Below are 17,523 nucleotides of genomic sequence, written 5' to 3'. Positions count from 1 at the left end.
AACTTCTGAAAGAATTCTCTTAATGTCTTTATTTCCCTATCTATTAAATAGACTTGATAGTTTGTTATGGGGCAGTTATCTGGGAACAGTATGGAAAGATACAATTCTGCAGATAAAGGGTGGCTCCCCTGCTGGCTGACCAAACAGGAGCAGCAGACACTCGTGTACACCCATGGGTGTGGATGTGTGCAGGTCTGAAGTGAGGGAGCAGGGTACAGCTCTCTCAGTTACCTGGAAACTTACCCCTGTTTTCTTCCATTTCTGCCTTTCTTGTTTATTTTCACTGCAAACAGTTGAGGTTTGAGAGAAACAAAAAAAAAAAATGGCGAAAATTGTTTTGAAAAAGAACTTTTTGAAAAAGTTCATCTCTCTCTAACCCATATTAACTAAACTAAAAAGTCAACTAGATGAGCCAGTACAGTAATAATTTAGTTTACACATACTCATCTCTCTATATATAGCCTTAAACGCCACAGAGAGGAGGTTGGCATTTCTTTTCCCATCCACCCGTTACATATTTACATTTCCACAACCTGAAATTTCACCACTCATTTAAAATAATACATTAGCGGCTGTTACTTAGAAGAAAATATTTTCTGTGAAACCAAAACATATAAAGAGCCACTAAAAATGCTGTTCTTCTATTACCACCTTGCATCATTGGCCCTTTTCCATAACTCCAGTGTTATGATTCTAAGCATTAGATAGTCTACAATATTTTGAGTACCTTTCATAAAAAACCCCTCTTTTCCCTCATGTCAATGAGCAGTAAAGTCTTAGTTACTGAAGAGGCTTGACAACTGATTATACTGCCAGCATAAACAAACAGACCACACAGTAAAGCACTTTATGGATTGTTATTCTATCTTGACATGCCAAATACCCACTGATGCCTCTTCACAGTTGCCCAGATACCACTGGAGTTCGTGGAAATCGGCACGTTCACCAAGACTCAGAACCAAAAGTACTGGTCAATGAATAATTTATGATGGGAAACAATTACACAAAGAACACAGAAAGAGGAACTGGAGGCCCTCGGCATTCTGCTGCACAGCCAGGACTCCTAGCCATCTTCTGTTTGTGTAGGAAATTATACTACAGTATGGTGTAAATTAAAATCTAATGAAATGAAAAAGAAAAGTGCCAATTCAAACTTTGCAACAAACCACACTTAACTGTACATTATGAACAGATTTAAGGGGCTTCTCACAGCAGGTCAACCTGTACTTTAGGAGTTATCTAACCTGGCAAAAACTTATTTTATTGCCCATTACAAGGAATACGTTTTTTATTTAGATTGTGAACTATAGAATATTATTCTATTATTTTCTAGACCCTACATCAGATAAGGAATAATAAACAGTGGTGAGAAAACTTGCTGTATGTTTCCTGACTTAAAAAGGATGATTTTGGCTGAATATACTCAATATGCATTTTTTTTTTTTAATTTATTTTTTTCAGTTTTTCAATTTAAGCTTATCTGCATCACTCTTTCTCCAAGCCATATCCATGCTGGTAGATAGTCACAAATGCACGTGTCCCAACTGAAGGAAAACATCAGATCTTTGGACAGATTCCTTATTCCACCTTGCTTTGGAAGGACATGGAACTGCAGGTCCTAGCAGGGATCTCATCACAGCAAAGTAATTCAGCATTTCTGCTATACAGCCAGATCTGTTTTGGGGCTGTTCTGCTTTATATCATTTAAATACAATCACTGCTAGTATATCTATGCTAGTAAATACAAGACATGAGAACGTATTTTCTGTCCTTGAAGCCAAGTGCAAGATCTTGCATCTACACAGCTATACTTTTTTCCATCTGCCCTAAGCAGGACAACTGCATCTAAATTACCTGTTGGGAATAGTCCCTAATGTGTGCTATGTCCCCAACCATGTCTCAGTGGATGCCGTGGAAGCGCTAGGTAGCACATGCCAAAAGTGTTTCAAGGAGAAGGCTAGTATTAAACAGCATATGCAACAAAAGACCAATGTCCAGCCTGTGCTCTCACACATTTACCAGTTTTCTGGAGGACCATGATACTGACACAACGTCTGATCTATCTTTAAGGCTTACACCAGTAATAAATATGAAGTTATTTTTACTTATGTTTTCTTTACCTTGGTTTCAGAAGTTTTAAAATGTTGCCTTACTGCAGCCAAAATATCTTCAGTTTCATTCCGTGAAAAATAATAGCAGTCTTCATCATGTCTTAAACTAAGCATACTCTGAAGGTAAAATTTATAATCCTTATTATTCAAGCTGAGTTCTGAAGAACACACATCTCTATGATGAAGAACGTAATAGAGAATAATAAGAGAAATTCTCTCAAATACTTCTTCACTGAGATGGTCTTCTAAGTCTCCACCAGCTATTAGTAACAAAGTATCTGGTTCAAGGCACTGTGAAAAAATAAAAACAAGTGCAAATTCAACTCAAGTAACACATTGCCAGTCATCTGCAAATACAATTAAGAGAGGAGATCAGGAGAATTCAACTCTCATATTTAAGGGATAGAACCTCAGCCTACATAGATGCAGGCTGATGGAATGGCAGGAAGAGGGTGCAGGTAACTCATTAATTCATTGCAGTTCTATGGCTGCAAGATCACACCATGTTTTTTTCTAGAGCTCCTTCTGTTCTTAAGAAATGTCATGTATCCAAGAGATTTAGGATTTACTACAAAACAGGATTAACTCTGATAAAACATTGTAGAGAAGTGAAAGTCTTTCACTGGCTTCAACAGATTATATTTCTGGTTGTAAATATATAGATAAGGGCTAGGGCTATTCATATTTTCACCTGTACAATCTATATGTGTTTATATTATAAGACCAAGACTGTATCTGGACTGTGGTTAATTCAGGATATGTAAACAAAAGTTACATCATATTTAATGCATTGTTAAAACACTTCATTGACCCTGCAACCATAAAGCTATTTTTAATTTTTCTCAGTGAATTCTGTTAACTGGAATAATTTGGTCCAGTGCAGAAAACCAGCACAAGGTCTTAACACTAGTCCTCAAATGCATTTCAAGAGGGAGTGAAACGATATACTCACACTGTACAGGCTTTCTATCTGAGCACAGATTTTTTAATACATATATATATACATAAAGCCCTGCATTTTTATTGACATAGACATTTTCCAGAAAGTTTTGCCAGCTCAAGCAAAAGTTAGTCTTTAAAATCAGACCAGAAGACTAATAGAGCTCTACGTCAGGCCATGAGAAATAAGATACTGAATTCCAGAATAAAGAATCTTTCCTGAAGACATCCTGTAGCTACTGTCATTCATTGTGTAGCTGTTTTTTTTCAACTGGTTCCTTTCCAAACATGTTATAGGCTTGTCAGCTAATCTCAAATATTATGGTAGAGCAGCCGGACTGTACGTTTCAGAGAACAAACTACAACACATGAAGGTACCATGGGAGGATCAAAACTGCACTCTAATGAAATCATGAATCCAGACAGAACCAAGTTTGTCAAACTGAATGGTTTGTGGCTACAAGCATGATGTGTTGGTCAGTGTGGTTTACCTTGCATGTTAGCTCATTTTCCTACACAGAAGCTTAGTGGAATCAAATATGCATTGTCATGTTCAGAAGCCAACTTTCTTTGAAGGAATTGAACGAGCTGCTACTTTTTAACAGAAATAATTCTAACAAAAATTCTCACAAATACTTAATCTAAAACAAAAGAGAACTGTGGATAGTAATTGCCAAATTAAATATTTATACTCATATATAAACTACATTACAGTATGATCCACTGTGCCCTGCCTATGTTGTCTATCAAGTTCTACCTTTTTCTAATGCATGTCTCTGAGAATTAGTATTTGGGCTAGGAGGAATATAGCTGTTTTGTTTTCCATCCCAGAAGACCTCAGGTTAGTCAGCCACCCTTTTCAAATGTTCAATAGTAATCAACAAACATACTGTGCATAATGGAAGATTTTCAAAGACTTGTATAACATTTCAAAATGCAGTAAGGATACATTGTAATCAGTGAGGCTGTTGTTTGCGCTTGCAAAGGAAAATGACTGAAAATTGCTAATTGGAAGGAAACAGGTGTATTGTAAAAGACGCAGCTACTTCGTAGTATATGGCTAGCCCATGGAGAGTGACCTTTGAGGAGATATCAAGAGGACAGAAATTGGTTCATCACTGGTTATTTTGCCATTACTAATATTTTACAGGCACCAGTATCTTGGTCCTTGGTTTATAAACGCTTATTTGCTATAAAAAAGTGGCCAGCTTTGAACCTTGGCACTGTATCCAGAGTTTCTTTTGTTTAAGAGGCCAGAAGTTAGAAAAAATTATCTTACCACAGCAAGAAATAGATGTCTTTTGTGTGCTTACGAGACAAAGAAGTGTCAGATGCCGCCCAATAGCTGCCAGCCCCTGCCTAAAGAATCTTGGGGCCAATACACAACAACAAACCAAAAAAAGGGTCCAAAAAAAGGTTCTAAAAAAATGTTAAAACTTCACTGCTTTTAAATACCCATTGGACACATTATGAAAAACGAAAAAAAAAACCAAACAAAAACTGAAAACAATGTCATGTGATATGTATGACTGGAATTCTGGATTTACAAGGGAAAGTTGAGTCTGAAATCAATTAGTTATTCTCAACAAGCATGGGAAAGAAAATGCCAAGCTAAGGTGGGGTGTTCTGTTTCAGGTTTTGATGATCTCAAAGGACAGTGCTTCTCACGCAGTTTTTTCTATCTTGGTTTACCAAATCTTGTTAAATTATCTTGGAAGGTTTCAGCCCAGTGCCATGTGGGCTGCATGTGACTGAAGATGCCGTCTCTCTCACAGATTTCTACAGACAGCTGTGCGCATGTGGCACTGGCCGTGCAGGATATTACTGACACAGCCAACACCAAGAAGTACTGGAAATGGCGAAAGTCTTCAAATTCTTCCCACAGGAAATTTCCAAGAGGAAGCCTGAACAGAGTGCAAAGAGAAAAACTGCACAATCTCCTTCATAAAAATTACACATTTAGGGAATAACAGGCACCTACATTATTTATGCATGGAATTTCACATTGGGGCTTCTATGAAAAACGGGAGCATTTGCAGAAAGCACCGATTAAGTAAGTAATTGTCTACTGCACAGGAGAAAAAGATCTCAATTTCATTGGCTTGGCAGATTGCCACAAATAGTATACTGTGAAAGCATTCACCTTTATTAGCACCCTCATAATTCTGATGTAAAGTGACGCTTCGCTGCATGTAGGTCACTGAACAATGCCAGAGCTAAAGTAATGTTAATCAAAGCCAAGACTGAGCAAGCCCTTCGTAGTCCCTTTCAGCAAAGTTGCTCACTTACCACTGTCTCTGTCCTACAAGAACCTATGAACTTATTACACTTGTTCCTTTCTTTGTCAAATCGGGAATCAGTTCTGAAAATATTCTCAACTCAGCTAGACAACCAAACCTTCTGTGAAGCTGTACCCTGGACTATTTCCAGTTTCAGTCGAGATTTGTAGATTCATTGTTCTGCCTTTGATTTTCCTTGACCTGAACTGCTTACCAAAACCCTCCACTAAATCTTGAGTATTTCAGTGAAGTGGCACATAAATATGAGCCAGTCTTGTCTGGGTTTTATTTTTATGAACTAAAATCCAGAACAAAAAAAAGTGGCAGAACCATTCCCCAATTTTTACCTATGTCTTTCCACACTGGAAATCCTCTCTGTCCCAAACTCAAGCTCATGCTTTTATAGTTAGATCAGGGTAGAGTAGAAAAATCTTTGTTGGAAAATAAATACTTGACAACTTTCAAACAAAAATTATTAGTGTTATGCAACTGCAGCATGGAGTTTTTAAGGAATGCCTGTCATGTTTGGAATATCTCTTCATGAGCTCAAACAAAAATACTAATAATTAAGCATGAAACGATTGAAGTGGGGACAATTTTTTGCTGCAACAAGCCCTTTACATGTTTAGGTTTTGTATTTAGGAAAGTATTACTCTAATAAATAATTTTAGAACTCACTGACGATCCTGTAAAGATATCCCTCATTAATTGAAGCACTAACCAGATTACAATCCTCTTGCACGCCATAAATCCGCTGTGGGCACTCAGCTCTCTCCAGTAACATTTTGACCAGTTCTCGTGAGTGGTTCATGTGGAGCTCAGTGTTGTCAGCTGAAAGAACGCGTAAAACTTCCATCAGATAGCCTCGGCTGGGAGCATAGCTGCCATCCTGCCCATGCTCTTCCCCAGGCTGTCCTTCAGCAATGAGCACGCTGAATATGAAAGCAGAACATACCACTCCAAGAGCTGGATGCTTGGTCAGAAAACACATCTCTTCCTGCAGTGCGTGATCTGCACTGAATGTTGGATTGCTGTTTCACTTCACAGCTTAAACTCAAAACCTGAGGAATCTGAATGGTAAAGGGGAAAAAAAACCCAACCCTTTAATTAGTGTGAATGCAATATGTTTGAAAGGATTTATTAATTGGTCAGCTAAGCTGATTTGCAGTGACAAGCTGTTTTTGAACAACAGGGAGCCTGTAAGGGCTTTACAGCCCAGAACAGCAGGAAACTAAGACAACCGTGGCCTTAAAACTTCTGCAGAATTACCAACAAGAGGTTGACTTAAAGTGCCCTTCCTTCCTCATAAAAGTAAAGTGTATGGTTTTCATTTCAGTGTTATGCTATTGCATTCACTAATAATCTTCTTCAGTAAGAACAGGAAAATACCATACCTTTCACTTTCATTCCATTGTGAAACAGGTTTTTAGTAACAAAACCAGCCGTAAATAAAGAGTACTAGTCTAATACTGATACGAATGTGCAGTAATTATGTTACACAGCAATGATATAGAGCAGGTTTTATTTTCAAAACACTTTACCAACATTACTGAACTCCAGCTACACAACACAAAACAAGAATAAACAGGATGTACTTAAAAACTAGTGATATTTTATGAACAGAAAAAAGGGCTACAAAACCGAAGTCACAATTTCGTTCACAGAACTCTAAATAAACAAGACAAACACACCAGAAGCAACAAGTCTAACTTGTAATTCTAGATGCAAAAGACATTTTGTACTGTAAATTTGTCTAGTAACTATCCTTCCTAATATATCATCGCCTCTGCATTAAGAATAATACATCTCAACATCAAAGCACAAGAAACATAAAAGAGTTTAACTTCTGCTTTCCATGAAGAGGTTTTCATTTCATTGATGGGCAGATGCTGGCAGAGACATTCATTTTCAGGTGATAATGCACATGTGTTAAACAGCCACACATAAGTTCAGCTTCTTTTAACTCCAATACATGTGTCTTGTTTTAAAAGAAACTCTGCTAACACAGTATTTAAAATGTAAAAAACCCCGCTGAATTCAAATTGGCATTCACTCAGATAAAGGTTAGTATGTTTTTACAAGTTAGGAAGTCTTTTGGTATTTAGATATATTGTACTGTTAGCAGTTAGGAATATGCATACTTATTCTTACTTATTTCTAAACATTATTTTCTTACCTTCTGAAGGGAAAAAAAATGTGTATCTAGCTTTGTGGCCTTCTGAATCCTCAGAGTATTTAGCTGCTGGAAGTCCAGTGTTTTTAAAATTCCTTGATGGTGCGCTGGAAGCTGAAGAGGATTAGTTTATTGCTGCCTTGAAAAGTTTTCAGTTGCTATGGAGAGAGCTGCTCTTAAGGTAACAATGGAGGTGGATAGGAATCAGTACATGTTCTTCTTGGCAAGTTCTAAGCATCACGCTATTGAATGCATTTCACATATTTTAGTAGTTATCATTTTATGTAAACAGTCTTTATTTTAGCAGTGCAAGATATATAAAATCTATTGAAGAATGTATTTCATAACAGTGGATAATGCATGCAAGCACTCTGACTGTTCTCTACGTTACTACATTATCTGATCAATTTTACAACAAACCTAAATTTCTTTTTTTCATCAAAACATTACTTCTTTTTGCAAATAGAGAAGAATAGAAATAGAAATCTTTTCAAGCACCTCCACAGAAAAAAGGTATTTTTCTTTGGGAAACACTCTCCATAGAGAACAGGCTCTTTCATCCCCACTTATTCTGTACCACATTTGCATCAATCAAAAAAGTTTGGATAGCTCGGACTGTGGTGGAAAAAAATTTCTTCCACCCATTCAGATTTTCCAAGGGGAAGCTGTTAAAAAGTCAACATTTACGTCACCATGCCATTACAATATTATTGCACCAGATGTTAGTGAAAACTGACATAACTGACAGATTTCCACAGTGACAGGTACAGCAGACATATCATTCTCCCACCTTCCGAACCTTCAGTGGGGTAATGAAGAATTAGTGTCTCAGTTGGCTCAACAAATCCTGTGAAGCAGTAAGCCTGTACTAATAGGAACGTCATAATTCTCTTTAAAGCTAGATTGACAAAAAATCCTGGGTTCTAAAATGGCAGTAATGTTTCCTATAAGGCAGTGAGCTCAAAGGGAACAGCCTTGTCTTAGTAAGGCTGAGAACTTGCAGCCGACACTGACAATAAAAAAAAATTAAACTCACAACACCAGCTTGAGGCAAGTGCAAAATGTAAACCAACGTTCTCAAAAATACAAAGTACAAGTACATGTAAGTATGTACAAACTCTTGTGTGATCAAGGTTGAGCATTTTAAAAATCAGTTCTACTATTAGGTACTGAAGTACAAAAAACTCTCCCAGATTCGTATCAATTTATCTTTTATTGTACTTCATAAATTACAGAAGATATTTATCAAACTAACATGGCCAAATATGAAGCTTTCTACAAACAAGAATTACAGAAATTTTCCTCTCAAAAATTTATTTTTATATGAATGACTGAAAAGCAAAACCACATTATAATACACATCTCCACTAGCTTTTATATAATTTGCTCTGTGAAACAGAGCTAACTACATCTAGATTTGTTCCATTATTAAAAATAATTCCTCAGATAATAAGGGAATACCTTCCAGCATTTAATTCTGGGGATTGCTCAGTCTCCAAATAAACACAGAATAGGTTTATCTGTACATAATTTGGTGTTTTGTATATAATTATAAATTGAAACTAAGAATTCATTCTATCCAATGAAAGTGTACAAACAAGAGGGTGGATTGTTTCAATTTATTGAGAGAAGCTAACATTTAGAAACACATTTGATGATTCATAACTATTGAAAGCTGCTGAGAGAAGAGTTACATAATAATACTGGCTATATCTTACATGAACATTTGTATTACAGAGTGATGGTAAAAAAAGGCAACATTCAGTGTATTAAAAAGCAACAGAAAATAATTGGTACAGGGTACTATGGGTGATTTCAAAGGAGTATTCACTTCCCTTTTTAAGACTAAGGGTTGCAAACCTCCTTTGGCTTGTAAATGAGTTTCTCAGTGGTAGCAAAATCACTGATGGTGACTCAAGCCTCAGTCTCTGCTTTTACCCCTGATACCGGAGCACAACCTGTGCTTTCAGCCATGCCATTGTCATCAGAGAATTTTTCTGTATACACAGCACCTGGATTATTGCTTTTTAAGTAATTGCCAGTATCAATTGCTAAGTCCTTTTTTCAAACCCTTCTGTAGTAGCATTATTCCTCTGTTACATACCAATCCTGATGCTGTGCCAGCTGATAAAATGGGACAGTGATAATGACTGATCTGTGTAGTTAGATGCCTGTTAGAAGTTTGCTGAGATACACACACAGAAAGATATCACTGGTACAGTCTAATGTCTTGAAACCTCCTGAAGCACTTAGTACTATCATTGTTCTCTCATGTTATAAGTCTCTACTATTTTGGCTCAAATTTGATTGCATGTCTTTTGGTGATTTTTAATAAAGAAAAAAAAAAGTGCATGCATAATGCTTGTAAGCCAGCCACTCTCTGCTTACTGTAGAATGATAACATGCACAGAAGAAAGAGCCCTCGGAGGATTTGGAGAACTGGGCTAACTCAAATTGAAGTAGTTTACCAATCTAACATGATGACAGACTGCATATAGCAAAACCAGAGGCATGATGAACTTCCTGATTAAATAAGCAAATTAAATTTTTTTTTATTTTTCCATTCTACACTTCGTTAAGGACCTTGGCATGATCAAGCAAGGAACTGAGCTCAAGAATTTGCAGAGATAATCAATCATTTTTAATCAGTTTGAACATTTACCACAGAGGGATACTTGCTAGAGAGTAACTGATTGCTGACATGTATAGGTACATGTCCCAGGAAAATAAGTAGCAGAAGAAATAAGACAAAAAGAAGAGTGATAAAAGCAGGAACTTCTCCAAACTGAAAAAGGAACTTCTCAAAACTCTTATTTTCGTTGCATGATTGGATTCATGATCTCAGACAAATGCACATCAAATTTTCTCCACACACAAGTGCAATCTTTTATGACTTAGAAAGCTCATATAGTAATATCCTAACTTCCATTCTTAGTGAATAGGAGTGAAGGCAATTTCCAAATGGCATAACCAGACACACAACATGATAAGCACACGCAGCAAGTCCTCTTTGGTTACAGAATTTTTATTTATTTATTTGGTTTCAATGTTAAGTGAACCAGTAAGACTTACTGGAGCTTATCTTGTTGTTTCTCCCACCTACGCACCTGCTGCGAGAACAAAAGCAAGTTGCCCATTCACAAATGTCATGAATAACGGCACTCTGCAATTTACTGGTTTTCAAAGGACCAGTGAAGAAATTATGCCGGAATAGGAAAACTCTTTAGAGAACTCACTTGCAGATGACAAGGACATTCCTATGAGTTCTACCAACCTGACAAGGAGCTCAAGTTTATTTGTACAGCAGAATGGGATGTAGGAATCATTTTAGCAAGACCCCTGCTGAACTTCACAGCTTACTGAGAAATGCAGCTACATAACTCTTATTCATTAAATACTGTATAACTTGTTTTGATGGAATAAGTAAATGCATTTTTTGCCCTTTCACTAATCGCAGCAATTATGGCAAATAGAAGAGAATCTTGTGGTACTGCAGATTTCCTCCATGTTATTAATGTGATGTGTGCACACTGCTATAATTACAGCCATAGGTAGCATATTGACATATGAAAGGACTACATTTGGCATGCAATTTGTGTAGAATTTCAATATATAAAGCATCTTTGCCAATGAATTAATGCCAGAGTGCTGTAATAAAAAATGTCAGTGCTTTAAAATTACCAGTCTATTCAGCTTCATTAGCTTCACATGTCAATCCTAACAATATCACACACATTAAGATTGCCAATGAATTAAAATAAATGAAAGCTATTGAAATTATCTGAGTTATATATATTAATGTATGTGTCTGGAATAAGGCTTGTATTAGTTCAGGACTGCAAAATTCACCTGTTAGTCAGCAGAAAGTTTCCTGCAAAGACCTGGAAATCTAGTTACATTAAAATAGAACAGAAATAATTTATGGATTACTTTCACTCTAGGCCAGTGAAGCCTCTTATGTTTTGAGATATGTAACTTCAGAACTGCCTTCTCACATATTACAGAATTAATCTGTGACCTTTATTGTCCAAAGATATTCCTGGCATGAAAGCTTACTTAGGTTAACAAAAAGAAAGTGTTCATTTATATGGAAAGTGTGATCTAAAACCTCATTAATTGCCCTATCTTACTACAGGCTTCTACCTCACACAACCTCTCCATTGCTATCTGGCTGTTTCCAAAAAAACAAAACAAGAGGATGTAGGGGTAACCATCAAGACTATTCAAGAGTAACTTTAATTATAACACAGTAGGAAATATTAGTATCTTCAGCAAGAAAAAGAGGGGCTTCAAAAGGATGTATACAATGTTGCTCGTTTTCACGTTAAAAAATATACAGAAAAAAATGCTCTTATGTTCATCCTTAGGAACTTGAACTTTACTGAAGATATCTAAACATTAAAGTATAGCTACTAGGCCATTAAATCAGCTTCAGCTCTCTCACCTCCTTTTACACTAAATAGATCCAGAAATCAATTACTAAGCCTTTCACTGCCTATTGTTTGGTTATGTCCTGGAGCGTTATCAGACTATATTAAGTATATTGTTTGTTTCTGCTCCTTTAGGTTTCCAAAGACACTGGGCTCAAAAACCATGAGCTGACTAACAATGTCTCATCCAGTCCAAAGCACTTACGGTCCAATTACATATGTTAAATTACAAATTTAAATATCCCAAATTAAATATTATGTAGTATTACAGCATAGAACACCATGTAATATTTTAATGGAAAAAAATTAAGGTTTTTAAATAAAAAAATTACCTTTTGACAGCTATGCTATTCACCTTGTAGGAAACCGACTTATGTATTATATGTGGCTTCTTCAGCCATTGACTTCTGAACCCAGTATGTTGGAATGTTCCTTTCCTGTCGGAGAGTCATCATCTTATACTTGAAAACCACTTATATAATTTGTCTTACTACATGAAGCATTTGTAAATAATTTTTACTATTACAGAAATAAAGATAACAAGTGTTTATTCACATTACTTTTTGTTTTTCAAACTATGATTCAGTGTTCAGTTGTTCTAAAGAAATTCTTCTCACAATAGGGAAGAGTCATTGCTAGCAAACATCATGGTAATTGTTGCCTGAGAGCAGACTGATGTTTCTCAAAGCCTTCTAGTCTACCTAAAAACAAAGGAAAAATGTAAGTTTCTGGGTCATGAATACAAGCCAGGGTGACAGGAGGAAGGACAGTTTCTTTGTCTTAAATTCAGGAAGTTTGTAGGCGGCACCAACACTAACAATAGCTTACAGAATAGTTGAGTGATTAAATGTGCTTCAGGTATTAGATGTTGAAGCAATAAAGGTGCAAAGAAAAAAGGAAAATCCTAGAATGGAAGGACATTGCAAGAACCAGTATTGACAGAAAACAAATAAGTTTAAACTTAATCACATTAGAGTGAACTTATCTTCCATCTTTATTAAAAGTACTGACCAACTAGTGTCTCCCCCATGTAACCCAGCATTAAATCCACTGTTTGAAGGTTTGGTAAAAAGAGCAGTGGGTGGGGAGTTTATTATCATAAGAAATGCTCATAATTTATGAGAGAAAATTTTTTACTTTAAAAAGTTGTTTATCTATATATAACCACAGATAAGCTAAATACCAGTATTCACAATGAATGCAAATACATAACCCTTAGACAATACAATAAATGCTTGTTTTTTCCTAGCCTATGAGAATACATACAGAAAATTCAAAATCAAGTACTATTTTAACTCTGCAAGTACAGTTTGAGCTAATACACCATATGTTGTTGCAGCATTGTTCTATCCAATTTAGGAACAATTCTTATTTTCTCATGAAGAGGATACACTGTTCACTCTGCTCAGTGTTGGCCACAGAATTTTTTGTATCACTAGTTCCTGGAACAGAACTGCTGTATTTTAATAATACTTAAGTAAATTTAGCATCTGTTTGCCATTGGTTGTGTGGCTTGCATTGTTTAGTTGTGGAAGAATAAAATTGTGGGTTCAGTGCGTATTATACTAAGAAGCACCAGAATAACTCACTGTATTGAGGTGAGATATTGGTATCTTCACAGAATCATAGAATCACAGAATGGTAGGGGTTGGAAGGGACCTCTGTGGGTCATCTAGTCCAACCCTCCTACCGAAGCAGGGTCACCTACAGCAAGCTGCACAGGACCTTGTCCAGGAGGGTCTTGAATATCTCCAGAGAAGGAGACTCCACAACCTCCCTGGGCAGCCTGTTCCAGTGCTCCCTGCCAAAGCAGAGTCACCTACAGCAGACTGCACAGGACCTTGACCAGGCGGGTCTTGAACATCTCCAGAGAAGGAGACTCCACAACCTCCCTGGGCAGCCTGTGTTTCATCTCCTGTAAATCTATATTCGAATCAGCTTATGAAGTGTAGAGGAGATCTTCTCATGATGAGCAACAATAGCGTGTCACAAATGAGTGATTTAGGATCTTGCCAACTATGCCAACTTGTCGCAAATCCTGATTTGGATCACTTAGAAGACCACTGGCAAAGGTGTTAGCAAAACTGGTGTGACTTAGCAAAGTTTGATGTCAAGGTTCACTCTATTAATTACTACATGGAAGAAACAAACAACGGAAAATTGAGTTACACTCGAGTTAGAATGATCCGCAGAGAGTCAAACGGGTAAGGAAGACCCGCCTGCTGAGTCATAAGGTTCAGAATGGACCACTTTACTTTCTAAACTCCTGCTCACAGAGGAGTCTAGGTGAGGCTGGATGCAGACTTAGCCCTGGACTTGATCAACAGTTTATGTCTAAAAGACTATACACTAATGTTTCATTAGCATCAATTCAGCATGTAATCAAAGTTACCAAGGCAAAATCAAAGTTATCATACTACAGCGTTATACGCAATCTTGGTCACTTACCAAAGATCTGCCATTGGTGAAAGACCTCTCTGCCTCGAGGAGCAACCCTGAGGGGCGTCCCAGCTCAAGTGGAGATGATCGCCATGTAGTCACACTGCCTAGCAGGGAGAGCTCAAAGAAAGCTGACTTAGGCTGTCATATTTATGGCATAAAGCAGTTGGCTTGTAGTCAAGTTACATGCCATGGGAAAGGTATGCAGTAGACTCCTTGAACCCACAACTTTCTTTGTTCCTTGATGAATGAGTCGTGGAATAGCCACTCGCTATTCATGAGTTAATTGCATGATCAGTGTTCCAAGCTCATATGCGTCAATGCTCACTGTGTCACTCTGCTCCTTTGTGGGTTTTTAGAGAACAGACTGAAACTAGAGGAGTTCTTGGCCCAGCTACAGCTGAGGCCTTTACCTCCTCCAGAGCCTGCACCAAAACACCGCCAGTCTGGTCACAGGGTGCTCATCTATATAAGCAGTATATTATGCCTGTATGTTCACTGTACACAAATGCATATTCAAGGAGTATGAAACAAGTCCAAGAATATGAAAGAACAATTAAAAAACCCTGGGTCTAATTCAATATGATTATTCTGTTTCATATGTCAACACAGCAGGTTTTTCTCCACTTACTGAATTCACCTGATGAGTATGTGTGATTGTAACCATAATAATTATTCCCAATAACCATAATCATTATGCCCAATAAGGTATCTTTACAATAATATTAGAATATTCACAGCTTTCCTCAAAATATATGGCTATGTGCATGCAAAGATTACACTTGCCTCTTTTATGACTGCACAGTCTACATGCCTCACAACTCCTGTGGATGAGTGATGCATGCAGGTCTTAACCTTCCATTATTTTCCATCCTAGAAATTCTTGTTATCACCCTGTAATATGTGCTTATTATGTACTACTATGTTTCATGTCATGTCTAAAACTCCCAATTCTCTAATTCTTTCTGTATGAAAACCTGAATATCATCTGTAGCCTCCTGACTCGATGTCATTAGCAAACTTTACACAAAAAAAAAAAAATAGAGAAAGGTAAGAAAAGTCTGAAGACTTGAATCTTGGAAGATCTTGCTAACAACCTCACGCTAGGTCAATTAATCCATTTTCAAAGCAACCTACAACCTTCCGCACTTTTACCCACCCTCAAATTTTCCATCTCCTTCAGTTTAATAAGTAACTTCCTAGTTGGTACCGCACCAAACACCTATATGCAATTGTTGTAATGAAGTCCTGACAGATCTGATGTACTGCTTCTGCTTTATCCAGAAGGTCAGTCATTTAACAACAAACAAAAAATTTACCTTCCTAGTAGTTTATTAATTAGTTCCTGTCTACCAACTTTTGAATAGAAACAATGGCTTATTTTTAGCTATAAACTTTTATTTGTAATAAAAGTAGACATTAGCAAATTACAGAATTAGTCCTTCCTTGTTGTGTATTGAATAAATTGCAATTTGAAAATAGTGCAATACTGAAGTTTGAAAATATTGAATATACTGAAAATAAAACCAATATAGAAGCAGATTATAAGAAAATCTCTAATTTAACATGCAGTGATACTGCATCAAAACACTTGGCAGTAGAGACACTTTCTCAGATTTTTTCAATCTCTTTTATTGTATTCAGACTGTTACTAGCTAAGTAAATATTTGTATTTGTCCTGCAAATTCATCTGGAAGTTACTGAGAATATATACATAATCAGCCAAGTCTGAAATTGAAGTTTGCTCCAATGCAAAACAAAGGCACAGAGTAGATATAGGCTAATTATAAAGATGGTTTTACTCTTAATTCCCATTAGATTGCTGTTTCTTAAGAACTAGAAAGCTGTTAATTTAACATCCTTCAACTTCTGAAGTTAACAGCACTAGAATAACCAGGGCTCCATCCCATTCTCAAATGTCTTTTCTGGTTTCTAATTTTTTAATCTAAGTTATACACAATGCCCATTGACCATACTTATAAATTATATAGATGGTATCAGTTAATATCAGTGCGAACATCATGGAGGACTGCGAGTTGGAAAGCAGATTTCAAGCATGGACCTTGGACTCCTCCTTTATTAATCATCTCAAAAACCTCAGCTCATTGCCTGAACACTTTCTGCCATCTCCAGAAAATGAAAGAAGCTACAGTACAGTTATTTGCATTAAGGCTAATCTTGTATCACAAGCAACAATGGGGAGCTCACTTCACTTGCTAGTGAAGACACATAGGGATCCTAGTCATGATGGCAATGAGTAGGAATAAACAAATAAATACTGGTAATGCAGATACATTTAGGAACTAATACAGAATGCTAGGTTTCAGGGCTGAAGCCTGTCTCTGTCAGGTACCAGAAGAGAACTTCCTGTAAAGCAGCTGGTAGTGGGATAGGTATCACACCAGTGGGGCCTAAAATTCATGAAGTGTGGAAAGCTTTATAATACTTTGCTGCAAATGATCAAGCACAAGTCTTTGTAACAACATCACTCATTATGATGTTGGTTGGTATTTTAAGATTTAATTACTGATTTTGAACTGTTACCACCCAGACAATCTACAACTAATTAGTACCTGTAATCTCCCACACACTGTTCCAGGAATCACTTGCCTGAATTTTCTATTTAGTTCTAGTTACAACCTCCTATAGAGGAAACAGTAACAGTCTTCATTAAAGTTTTCTTTTCATCGAGACAGCAATTGAAGATGTAAAGTAAATAACTATTCTGATTTTTGAACATTTGTGCCCACAGAATACTAGTTTGTCTTGAAGATGCTCCATGCTGTGTAACTTCCACTCTCCATTTACCAAAAATCACTCTTTGAAAACATATTTTACTGAAAATAATGTCTCTTAGAAAAATCCAGATAAGTTATAAGCTTTCTTCATAAAGTTCCAGTGAGAAATTACTTCCTTCTTAGTTTTGCACATATAATTTCTATTCAGTTAAATAGAAGGATTTCAACCTATGTCTTCCAGTTGACAGTTTGTAAGGACAGAAGGGATCCTTTAGAATCACTATACAGTTTTGCATTAAAGCAGGACAAAAAACTATACCCAGGAATTTCTGAAATAAGACCACTGAGTGTTTGCATTCTAAGAAACATTTATGTACAAAAATTAGGCCTTATCAAAAGCTTAATTTGAGGATC

General features: G+C 36.6%; 1 protein-coding gene across 8 annotated transcripts in view; it reads right to left on the bottom strand.

The window, feature by feature from the left end:
- SLC39A12 (solute carrier family 39 member 12) overlaps positions 1-17,523 on the bottom strand; it is a 49,495-nt gene that overhangs the window by 29,567 nt on the left and 2,405 nt on the right. For 3 of the 8 annotated variants that reach the window (XM_075419473.1, XM_075419466.1, XM_075419467.1), the window contains exons 1-2: positions 6,051-6,395; positions 2,121-2,402 (exon numbers count right to left, since the gene is read on the bottom strand). In XM_075419473.1, the coding sequence (XP_075275588.1) occupies positions 2,121-2,402; positions 6,051-6,320 (552 nt within the window). In that variant the 5' untranslated portion in view covers positions 6,321-6,395. Of the gene's footprint in view, positions 1-243; positions 284-2,120; positions 2,403-6,007; positions 6,400-7,505; positions 7,764-14,380; positions 14,479-17,523 lie in introns of those variants that run through there. The other 5 variants (XM_075419470.1, XM_075419468.1, XM_075419469.1 and 2 more) reach the window with 5 other exon arrangements.

Source organism: Opisthocomus hoazin, chromosome 4 (assembly GCF_030867145.1).
Source record: "Opisthocomus hoazin isolate bOpiHoa1 chromosome 4, bOpiHoa1.hap1, whole genome shotgun sequence".
In the NCBI taxonomy this organism is placed as follows: domain Eukaryota; kingdom Metazoa; phylum Chordata; class Aves; order Opisthocomiformes; family Opisthocomidae; genus Opisthocomus; species Opisthocomus hoazin.
The sequence above is the reverse complement of the archived record's forward strand: the minus strand, read 5'-3'. Positions and strand labels throughout refer to the sequence as shown.